Consider the following 12,369-nt stretch of genomic DNA (forward strand, 5'->3'; position numbering starts at 1 on the left):
CAGACACACCGCGGAAGTTCTGGCCGCGTTCATGCAGCAAGAAACTGAGTCATAGCTGTGCAGTGTACATCTTGAGGCAGGCAAGGTAGTCAGTGATAACGGAAGGAATTTTAAAGCTGCCATAGCCCTTTCAGAACTGAAACACAAACCTTGCCTGGCTCACACCTTGAACCTGTGGTGCAGTGCTTCCTGAAAAATTATCCGGGGATACCAGCCCTGCTCCTGAAGGTGCGAAGACTTTGCTCGCACATCCGCCGGTCGCCCGTACACTCCAGCCGTATGCTGAACAATGAGCAATCGCTGAATCTTCCCCAGCACTGCCTAATAATCGACGTTGCAACAAGGTGGAACTCCACACTGCACATTCTTCAGAGGCGTGCTGTAATGTATTTGTGGGAGGATACACATACACGGGCAGGCAGTTGGATGGCAGACATGGAATTGTCAGGTGTGCAGTGGTCGAAGCTACAAGACCTCTGTCAAGTCCTTCAGTGTTTTGAGGAATGCACACGGCTGCTAAGTGTAGACGACACCATCATAAGCATGAGCATCCCATTAATGCGTCTGCTGATGCAAAGTTTGACGCACATTAAGGAGCAGGCGTCAGCAGCCGAGGAGGAGGGAAGCCTTGATGACAGTCAGCCATTGTCTGCTCAGGGAACTCTGCTGGACGAGGTGGTGGACGAAGAGGAGGAGGAGGATGATGATGGGGCTGAACATTTATGGGAGGATGCTTCTCAGGGGGCAATAGAAACTGGTGGCGTTGCAAGGTCAGGTACAGGGTTTTTGCGGGAGACAAGTGATGTTGATTTGCAAGACAGTGCTCCTCAACCCAGCACAAGCAGTGAAATGACACCTGGAACATTGGCCCACATGGCTGAGTATGCCTTGCGTATCCTAAAAAGGGACCCCCACATTATCAAAATGATGACCCATGACGATTACTGGTTGGCCTGCCTCCTGGATCCACGATATAAAGGAAAATTACAAAATTTTACCCTTCGCCACGACAGCACCCCACATGAGAGAGAGGGATCCGCCCCATAGGAACAGGAAACCTACAGAATAAAAGGAGGCGGTCCCCTCTCCTCCTCAGTTTAGGTTTCCTGTTCCTACAGGGACCCGGCTTGCCTACAGATGAAGAGGATCCCTGGGCCATGCACCCGCCTGCGTCGGTATCTGAGGGAACGGCAGGGGCTGCGGTTCCAGAAGCAGCGGCGAGGAAGCCCCTGCTTGCAGCCTCCCCCCTCGTCTGGCCAAGCATCCACGGTCCGGTCACCGTGGGTCCGCCCGGCACCGTGAGGACGCGCGCGCTGCTGCAGCCGGCTTAATATCCCTAGCCGCCGCATGGTGAGTGAGAGTGGCGCGTCTAACCCGGAAGTCGCTGGAGCACTTCCGGGTTGGTCCGGGGAGGCAGGAGAATGGGCGGCAGATTTAAAAATGCAGCGCTAGCGTCGGGCCGGTGTGTGTAAGATGGCTTCACCGGCCGACGATGCGCACTTGCCCGCAGTGCAACAGCGTTCTCCTAGCAAGGAGAGAAGCGCTAGGAGCAGCACAAAGAGTGGTGGTCGACCTCCAGAGAAGGGTTCTACCACCAAACGAAATCCGCCTCCAGAATCGGTACCTGTCAGCTTCACTGGGTGAGTTTTTGAAAGAGTCTCTTCCTATATGCTGATATATGTTCCTCCTGTATCTTTCCTAGACTAAGAAAAGGACACACAAATCCAAGCACAAGGAATGTGCTTTATGTACGCAGCCCCTCCCGGATGATTATGTTAAAAAACTGTGTTCGGAGTGTATCATGCAAACCTTACGGCAGGAAAACATAATGACTCCATCAGATGTCAGAGCTATGATCCGGGAAGAAATGCAGGGGTTGGCGCAGACTAGTACCACCAGTACCCGTCAGCTTAGTAGGTCCAAATCTCCGGTCAGTTCACAGTCAGAGGACGTATGTATATCCTCAGGCGAAGCGGAATCCCAGCCGAGCTCATCCGAGACTGAAGGGGGACTTTGTCTTCCCAACAGCAGTGTGGACAATTTAATAAAATCTGTCAGAAGCACGATGGGGTGCTCAGATGAGAAAGAAAGTAAATCGGCTCAGGACATCATGTTCGCGGGGTTAGGACAGAGGAAACGTAGGTCCTTCCCCGTCATAAAAACTATTAAAGAAATAGTAAAAAAAGAGTGGGATAAGCAAAATAGAGGTTTTCTACCATCATCCTCTAAAAGACGCTATCCCTTCAGCGACGAGGAGCTAAATACCTGGTCAAAGGTGCCGAAGGTGGATGCCGCTGTAGCCTCCACAACCAAACAGTCGGTCTTACCGGTGGAGGATTCAGGAGTCCTGACAGACCCGCTGGACCGTAAAGCGGAAGCTTTACTAAAAAGGTCGTGGGAAGCCACACGGGGGCGTTCAGGCCCGCCATATCTAGCACCTGCACTGCGAGGTCACTACTAGTGTGGATGGAGCAACTGGAGGAACAGATTAGAGGTAGAACTTCGAGAGAGTCAATCCTGCCGAAATTCCCTCTAATCAAAGAAGAAGTAGCATTCCTGGCTGATGCCTCTGTGGATTCGCTACGCCTAGCAGCCAGGTCAGCCGGCCTAGTGAACACAGCCCGGCGAGCACTCTGGCTAAAGAACTGGAAAGGGGACGCACAGGCCAAAGCAAAACTTTGTGCGATACCCTGCCAGGGTGAGTTTCTTTTCGGAAAAGCGCTGGATGAGCTCCTGAGTAAAGCAGGAGAAAGGAAAAAAGGCTTCCCTAACCAGTATCTTCCATCCTACAGGAGAGCCTTCAAAAGACGTCCCTTTACCAGGAACAAGCCGTTCGAACAAAGGGAGCGATGGGAGTCGAAGGACCCGAAGCAAAAAGGTGCCTTTTTTAGCGGGTCCCATAACCCGAAACGCAAATACCGCTAACCAGGAGGTAGGCGGCAGATTAAAATTCTTCCTCCCCAGATGGGAACAAATAACATCCAGCCAGTGGATTCTGGACATTGTACAATACGGCCTAAAATTGGATTTTGACCGAATCCCTTGGGATTCCTTTATAGTAACATCTCCAAAAGGTCAAGACCAACAAAGGGCTCTGGAATCAGAGATCCTATCTCTTCTGTCTAAAAAAGTCCTGATAGAAGTTCCCCAGGATCAAGAAGGGAAGGGGTTCTATTCCCCTTTATTCTTGATCAATAAGCCTGATGGTTCATTTAGAACCATCATAAACCTCAAGAGATTAAACGCCTTCCTGCGTAATCATACCTTCAAAATGGAATCCATTAGTTCAACCATAAAACTCTTGTTTCCTAGGTGTGTCATGGCCTGAATAGACTTAAAGGATGCCTATTATCATCTTCCCATACATGCCGAACATCAAAAGTATCTAAGGGTAGCAGTCATCCTGGAAGGACAGGTTCGTCACTTTCAGTATGTTGCAATGCCATTTGGGCTTTCTATGGCTCCCCGCATCTTCACTAAGGTGATATTAGAAGTGATGGCTCATCTACGTCAACGAGATACCTTGATAATACCCTACCTAGATGACTTTCTAGTGGTGGGAAACTCTATGCTCCAGTGTAAAACCCGTCTATCTAATACGATCTCGTCCCTACAGGAGTTAGGTTGGATCGTCAACTTCGAAAAATCCCGGCTGAATCCAGAAACCGTCCAGACATTTCTAGGAATCCAGCTAGACTCCGTAAGTCAGAGATGCTTCCTCCCCCAGGCAAAGAAACTGACTATACAATCAAGGGTATCAGACGCAATACGCAACCCCTACATGACACTAAGGAAGGGCATGTCTTTGCTGGGGTCATTATCATCATGTATCCCTGCTGTACCATGGGCACAATTTCATACTCGTCAATTACAGTATGAGGTATTGTCAGCTCAGGGAAAAGACGGACATCTAGAAAGCAGAATAACTCTTTCCAAAGATGTCTTAGAATCACTATCCTGGTGGCTAGACATGGACCACCTCTCAGAGGGTGTGCCATGGATAATAGACCCGTCTAAAATAATTACCACCGACGCCAGCCCTATTGGGTGGGGAGCACACATGAAAGACAGTCTGGCCCAAGATACTTGGGACCAGGCAGAATTGTCATGTTCCTCCAATTGGAAGGAGTTAAAAGCGGTAGAATATGCCTTAAATCACTTTCTTCCGCAGATTCAAGGAGCAAATGTAAGAATTTACTCGGACAATTCCACCACAGTGGCATATGTGAACCGTCAGGGTGGTACAAGGTCAGGAAGTCTAATGACCATAGCTGCAGACATCTTCCAGCTGGCAGAGACTCATCTAACATCCCTAACAGCCCTGCACATCAGAGGTGTAGAGAACATCAGGGCAGACTACCTCAGCCGAAACGAGTTACGTCAAGGGGAATGGACCTTAAACAGATCCATATTCAGTATGATAACAGAATCATGGGGGATACCACAAATCGACCTATTTGCCACAAGAGACAACCGGCAAGTAAGAAGGTTCGCTTCCCTGAACGCCATGGATCACCCAGATATGTTGGACTCTCTCCACCATCCTTGGAGGTTCCAGCTGGCATACGCCTTTCCTCCGATGTCTCTGATTCCACTAGTGATCAGAAAAATCAGGAGGGAACAAGCAAGAGTGATCCTCATTGCACCATTCTGGCCGAAAAGACCATGGTTCTCTTGTCTCCAGACCATGTGCCTATGCGATCCATGGATTCTCCCATCAGACAAGAAACTGCTGTCCCAAGGCCCCTTTTTCCACCCGCAAGTGAAAGGTCTTCACTTGACGGCGTGGAATTTGAGAGGCAACTACTAAGATCAAGAGGGTTCTCAGCAGAACTAGTAAACACCCTCTTATTGAGCAGGAAAAGATCTACCACCCTGATATATAGTAGGGTATGGAATAAATTCTTAGACTTTTACATGGTACCGTTCACTAAGCAAGTTCCAGTCACACCTATTCTAGAGTTCTTGCAAAAAGGCCGAGAGTTGGGGTTATCTGTAAATACCTTAAGAGTTCAGGTCTCGGCATTAGGAGCCCTATATGGATGCAATATAGCAGCTAATAGGTGGATCTCCAGATTCATAAAATCTTGTGAACGTAGTAAACCGGTTCATATCCCCCGTCTACCTCCGTGGGATTTAAATCTAGTGCTAGAGGCCTTAACCAGCTCCCCATTTGAGCCACTAGATTCAATACCTTTAAAAGTCCTGACATATAAAGTAGCCCTCTTGGTAGCCCTAACCTCAGCTAGACGGGTTAGCGACATCCAGGCCCTATCAGTAGACCCACCCTACTTACTGATATTCCATGATCGGATAGTCCTAAAACCAGACCCCTCATACCTCCCTAAGGTAGCGTCCACCTACCACAGGTCCCAAGAGATATTTCTCCCTTCCTTTTTTGATTCACCTGTAACTCCAGAACAGCATAAATTCCACACCTTAGATGTCAGAAGAGCCATCCTGACCTATATAGAAAGGTGTCAGACATGGAGGGGGAGTAGGGCTCTGTTTATCTCCTTTCAGGGCCACAAGAAAGGACATGGGGTCACGAGAGCTACCATATCTCGATGGATCAGAGATGCTATCTGCTTGGCCTATACGTCAAAAGGCGAGATTCCTCCAGTGGGTATTAAAGCGCACTCAACACGAGCCATGGCTTCCTCCTGGGCGGAACAAGCGGATGTACCGATCCATTTAATATGTAAGGCCGCAACTTGGTCTACACCTTCTACCTTTTACAACCATTATAGACTTGATCTATCTACATCTTCTGATCTGACCTTTGGTAGAGCTGTTCTTAATACATTAATCCCACCCAAATAATGAATCTCTGAAAATCTCTCATGTGGGGTGCTGTCGTGGCGAAGGGTAAAAAGCCGGATTACTCACCGGTAATGCTCTTTTAATGAGTCCACGACAGCACCCATTTACTACCCTCCCTAAGTTATGCACAGCTCTTCCTTTTAAATTCACAAATAATGGTTGTATAGAGTTTAAGATATTTTGCTGAATAAGAATTAATACTAAAGCTTTTGCGGATCCCTTTTTGTACTCTGTAAACTAAACTGAGGAGGAGAGGGGACCGCCTCCTTTTATTCTGTAGGTTTCCTGTTCCTATGGGGCGGATCCCTCTCTCTCATGTGGGGTGCTGTCGTGGACTCATTAAAAGAGCATTACCGGTTAGTAATCCGGCTTATCATGCCACATGAGAACCTTGAGCAAATATTGGCTACCAAACAAGCAACTCTTGTAGACCGTTTGGTTCAGGCATTCCCAGCACACAGCGGCGGTGATGGTTCTCACACGAGCTGTAGGGGGCAACATGGCAGAGGTGTTAGAGGTGCACAAATCCGAAGTGGCGTTGGACAGAGGGGTTTTATGACCAGGTTGTGGAGTGATTTCGCTATGACCGCAGACAAGACAGGTACTGCTGCTTTAATTCAAAGCGACAGGAGACAGCATTTGTCCAGAATGGTTACGAACTATTTTTCCTCCCTTATCGATGTTCTCCCTCACAGGTCATTCCCCTTTGATTACAGGGCATCTAAAATAGACACCTGGCCTGAATTGGCAGAATATGCATTACAGGAGCTCGCTTGCCCTGCTTCTAGTGTGCTATCAGAAAGAGTCTTCAGTGCTGCTGCTGATTCAATACTGACCGAAAAAAGGACTCGTCTGGCTACCCGAAATGTTGATGATCTAACCTTCATTACAATTGACACGTAGCTTGCCTGAAAAATGTCTTGCTTTTGGCCTCCCCTTACTGACTGCTCCAATTCCTCCATTTGCAGCTGCTGAATGTCCACCATAGGCCATTTATTTCCCTCCCTAAATGGCCTGCCTCCCCCCACAGGGCCGTGGTCACTACCTAGCGCAAGCACCCGTGCGAGTGCCGTGTGCCTGGACAGGTGGGTGTGCCCACTGTTGGGCGACGGCACTGGCACAGGGTCCCTCATGGTACAATGAAGTGTCTGACGGTGGTGGTGCACAACCAACGTCAGACACACAGTCATAATATGAAGGGCCCTGTGCCAGTACCGCCGCCCACGAGAGTGTGCTTCCCCCCCGAGAGTGTGCTTCCCCCCCAGGTCGAACAGTGCTCTACCACTTGCAAAACTTACCTCTCCCTGCTCCACCACTGTGTAGTCTGCTGTTAAATCCTTCAATTGCACTGCCAATACAAATTTGTTGAAATGATAGATGATAGTTAAAATATACAGGGGCCCTGGCCTCTATTTAGACCAGTTAATACTTTGCGCCAACTACCACTGTCTGCTACTCAGCAGAGGAACCCACCCCTGTACCTAGCTATGCCACCTGTTTATTTATGAACATTTTTTTGGAAGCCATGTACCTCACTTTATTATTTTGGCCTACTAACTGTGTCAGCCACTCCTTACAATTGTCCTCCGCTGAACAACGCTATGCCGCCTGTGTACTCCTGTAACCAATTTTGAACTGCATTGAGCATACTTGTTTATTTTAGGCTTACTACCTGTGTCTGTCTGCACCACTCCTTACAATCATCCTCCGCTGAACAAACCTATGTTGCCATTTTACTCCTGTTATCAGTTTAGAACTGCATTGAGCCTACTTTTTTTTATTTTAAGCCTACTAAGTCTGTCTGCGCCACTCCTTACAGTTGACCTCCACTGAACAAACCAATGCCCCCAGTTTACTCCTGTTACCATTTTTGAACTGCTTGGAGCCTACTTATTTAATGTGGGCCTACAAACTTTGTCTGCGCCACTCATTACAGCTGTCCTCCACTGTACAAAGCTATGCCGCCTGTTTACTCCTGTTTCAAATATTAAACTGCATTTGGCCTACTTGTTTGATTGGGCCTACTAACGGTGTCTGCCGCTCCTTGCTTTTCTCCTCCACTGAACAAAGCTGAGCCTCAATTTTCATCCTGTTTCGGATATTACACTGCATTTGGCCTACTTGTTTAGTTGGGCCTACTAACGGTGTCTGCCGCTACTTGCCTTTCTCCTCCACTGAACAAAGCTGAGCCTCAATTTTCATCCTGTTTCAGATATTAAACTGCATTTGGCTTACTTGTTTGGTTGGGCCTACTAACGGTGTCTGCCGCTGCTTGTTGTTCTCCTCCACTGAACAAAGCAGTGCCGCCTGTTTACTCCTGTTACCAATTTTGAACTGCATTTGACCCACTTTATTACTTGACCCTAATAACACAACAGGGTCGCACTTAGGGTTGGGGTTGCTCTTAGGGTTGCACTTAGGGTTGGGGTTGCTCTTAGGGTTGCACTTAGGGTTGGGGTTGCAATTAGGGTTAGAATTAGGGTTACAATTAGGGTTAGAATTATGCTATGTGCACACGGTGCGATTTGGCTGGGGATCCGCAGCGGATTGGTCGCTGCGGATTCGTAGCATTTTTTTAATCACGTTTACAGTATCTTGTAAACCTATGGAAAACCAAATCCGCAGTGCCCATGGTGCGGAAAATACCGTGCGGAAACGCTGCGTTGTATTTTCCGCAGCATGTCAATTTTTTGTGCGGATTCCCCAGCGTTTTACACCTGCTCCATAATAGGAATCCGCAGGTGAAATCCGAACAATAAACACTGGAAATCCGCGGTAAATCTGCAGGTTAAGCGCAGTGCGTTTTACCTGCGGACTCTTCAAAACCGGTGCGGAAAAATCCGGCCACAAATCCGCAACGTGGGCACATAGCCTTAGGGTTAGGGTTGGAATTAGGGTTTAGATTAGGGTTAGGGTTGTGTTGAGGTTAGGGTTAGGCATGTGGTTAGGGTTATGGTTAGGGTTGGGATTAGGGTTAGGGTTGTGTTGGAGTTAGGGTTAAGATTAGGGTTATGGTTGGGATTAGGGTTAGGGGTGTGTTGGGGTTAGTGTTGAATTGAGGGGTTTCCACTGTTTAGGCACATCAGAGGGTCTCCAAACACGACATAACGCCACCATTGATTCCAGCCAATCTTGCGTTGAAAAAGTCAAATGGTGCTCTCTCCCTTTCGAGCCCCGACATGTGCCCAAACAGTGGTTTACCCCCACATATGGGGTACCAGCATACTCAGGACAAACTGGAGAACAACTTTTGGGGTCCAATTTCTCCTGTAACCCTAAAAATTTGCGGGCTAAAAAATTATTTTTGAGGAAAGAAAAATTATTTTTTATTTTCACGGCTCTGCGTTATAAACTTCTGTGAAGCACTTGGGGGTTCAAAGTGCTCACCACACATCTAGATTAGTTCCTTGGGGGGGTCTAGTTTCCAAAATGGGATCACTTTTGGGGGGCTTCTACTGTTTAGGCACATCAGGGGCTCTGCAAACGCAACGTGATGCCCGCTGATCATTCCATCAAAGTCTGCATTTCAAAACGTCACTACTTCCCTTCCGAGCTTCGACGTATGCCCAAACAGTGGTTTACCCCCACATGTGGGGTATCAGCGTACTCAGGACAAACTGGACAACAACTTTTGGGGTCCAATTTCTCTTGTAGCCTTTGTGAAAATAAAAAATTGCGGGCTAAAAATCTTTTTTGAGAAAATAATTTTTTTATTTTCACGGCTCTGCGTTATAAACTTCTGTGAAGCACTTGGGGGTTCAAAGTGCTCATCACACATCTAGATTAGTTCCTTGGGAGGTCTAGTTTCCAAAATAAGGTCACTTGTGGGGGAGCTCCAATGTTTAGGCACACAGGGGCTATCCAAACGCGATATGGTGTCCGCTAACGATTGGAGCTAATTTTCCATTCAAATAGCCAAATGGCGTGCCTTCCCTTTCGAGTCCTGCCGTGCGCCCAAACAGTGGTTTACCCCCACATATGTGGTATCAGCGTACTCGGGACAAACTGGACAAGAACATTTGGGGTCCAATTTCTCCTGTTAACCTTTTGAAAATAAAAAATTTCGGGCTAAAAAAATCATTTTTGAGGAAAGAAAAAATATTTTTTATTTTCACGGCTCTGCGTTATTAACTTATGTGAAGCACTGGGGGGTTCAAAGTGCTCACCACACATCTAGATTAGTTCCTTGGGGGGTCTAGTTTCCAAATTGGGATCACTTTTGGGGAAGCTGAAATGTTTAGGCACACAGGGGCTCTCCATTCGCGACATGGTGTCCGCTAACGATTGGAGCTAATTTTCCATTCAAAAAGTGAAATGGCGCGCCTTTCCTTCCGAGCCTTGCCGTGCGCCCAAACAGTAGTTTATCCCCACATATGTGGTATCAGTGTTCTCAGGAGAAATTGCTCAAAAAATTCTAGGATCTATTTTATCCTGTTGCCCATGTAAAAATGAAAAAATTGAGGCTGAAAGAATTTTTTTGTGAAAAAAAAAAAAAAAAAAAAAAAGTACTTTTTCGGATCAATTTGTGAAACACCTGAGGGTTTAAAGTGCTCACTATGCATCTAGATAAGTTCCTTGCGGCTTCTAGTTTCCAAAATGGGGTCACTTGTGGGGGAGCTCCAATGTTTAGGCACACAGGGGCTCTCCAAACGCGACATGGTGTCTGCTAAAGATTGGAGCCAATTTGTTTTTCAAAAAGTCAAATGGCGCTCCTTACCTTCTGAGCCCTGTCGTGTGCCCAAACAGTGGTTCCCCCCACATATGGGGTATCAGCGTACTGAGGACAAATTGGACAACAACTTTCGGGGTCCAGTTTCTCCTTTTACTATTGGGAAAATAACAAAATTGTTGCTAAAAGATCATTTTTGTGACTAAAAAGTTAAATTTTCATTTTTTCCTTCCATGTTGCTTCTGCTGCTGTGAAACACCTGAAGGGTTAATAAACTTCTTGAATGTGGTTTTGAGCACCTTGAGGGGTGCAGTTTTTAGAATGGTTTCACTTTTGGGTATTTTCAACCACATAGACCCCTCAAACTAACTTCAAATGTGAGGTGGTCCCTAAAAAAAGTTTTTTTAAATGTTGTTGTAAAAATGAGAAATCACTGGTCAAATTTTAACCCTTATAACTTCCTAGCAAAAAAAAAATTAAAGTAGATATGTGGGAAATTATTAATTAACTATTTTGTGTCACATAACTCTGGTTTAACAGAATAAATTTCCGCCAAATTTCTGTTTTTTTCACACATAAACGCAAAAATTGTCGACCTAAATTTACCACCATCATGAAGCCCAATATGTCACGAAAAAACAATCTCCGAATCGCTTGGATCCGTTGAAGCGTTCCTGAGTTATTACCTCATAAAGGGACACTGGTCAGAATTGCAAAAAATGGCCAGGTCATTAAGGTCAAAATAGGCTGGGTCATGAAGAGGTTAAACTGCATTTGGCCTACTTGTTTGGTTTGGCCTACTAACGGTGTCTGCCGCTGCTTGTTGTTCTCCTCCGCTGAACAAAGCTGAGCCTCAATTTTCATCCTGTTTCGGATATTAAACTGCATTTGGCCTACTTGTTTGGTAGGGCCTACTAACGGTGTCAGCCGCTGCTTGTTATTCTCCTCCACTGAACAAAGCAGTGCCGCCTGTTTACTCCTGTTACCAATTTTGAACTGCATTTGACCCACTTTATTACTTGACCCTAATAACTGTCTGCCACTCATTACAGTTGTCCTCCACTGAACAAAGCAATGCCGCCTGTTTTGTCCTGTTACCACATTTGAACTGCATTTAGCCTACTTTATTATTTGGGCCTATATCTGCGTTTCCTCCTCATCCTGCTCATTGCCTAGCCACTTCTAGATGAGTCTGCTGGTAAGTGCTGTGTTGTTAAAAATTGGTGGTTAGGGCCTACTAACGGTGTCTGCCCCTTCCTGGTGTTTGCCCTCAACTGAATAAAGCTGAGCTTCAGTCTTAGGCTTTTGGCCTAAAGTATCAGATATTAAACTGCATTTGGCCTATTAGTGTGTTTGGGCCCTTAAAACCGTGTCTGCTGCTCCTGGGTTTGCTAATCCACTGAACAAAGCAATGCCGCCTGTTTAGTCCTGTTACCAATTTTGAACTGCATTTAGCCTACTTTATTCTTTGGCCCTATATCTGTTTCCTCCTCATCCTGCCCATTGCCCAGCCACTGCTAGATGAGTCTGCTGGTACATTGACCCAGACCACTGTATTCCCCTTGCACTCTACACAGCCAGAATCTGACCCTGCTGAAAGTCAGGTTCCCCTTCCCGCATACTATACCACCTTACACGGGGACAAAGAGGAAGGTGCAGATGAAAGTGCAGGTTCCTTCATCAGGTGGGGGGGGCATACTCGATGGCGACGTTACTGACACGGGGCCCCTCATAGTACGCAAAAGTGTCTCTGCCAGTGGGAGGTGCCACCGCCGTACTTTGAGGGGCCCTGTGCCAGTGCCAATGCGAACGAGTGGACCCCCCTGCTTGCTCAGGATCACAGCACTTGCAAAGTTTAAATACTTACCTCTCCCTGC

The 12,369-nt window shown here is 46.9% G+C and overlaps 2 protein-coding genes across 4 annotated transcripts in view; both read left to right on the forward strand.

Annotated features, from left to right (window-relative positions):
• TEX10 (testis expressed 10) overlaps positions 1 to 12,369 on the forward strand; it is a 1,074,503-nt gene that overhangs the window by 206,011 nt on the left and 856,123 nt on the right. The gene's annotated exons all lie outside the window — the stretch shown is intronic.
• On the forward strand, positions 2,438 to 6,349 carry LOC143782239 (uncharacterized). The gene is made up of 2 exons (XM_077269473.1): positions 2,438 to 5,701; positions 6,074 to 6,349. Coding segments are annotated over exons 1-2 (1,596 nt in total). The 5' UTR covers positions 2,438 to 4,107; the 3' UTR covers positions 6,076 to 6,349.

The sequence above is a fragment of the Ranitomeya variabilis genome, chromosome 6 (assembly GCF_051348905.1).
Source record: "Ranitomeya variabilis isolate aRanVar5 chromosome 6, aRanVar5.hap1, whole genome shotgun sequence".
In the NCBI taxonomy this organism is placed as follows: Eukaryota; Metazoa; Chordata; class Amphibia; order Anura; family Dendrobatidae; genus Ranitomeya; species Ranitomeya variabilis.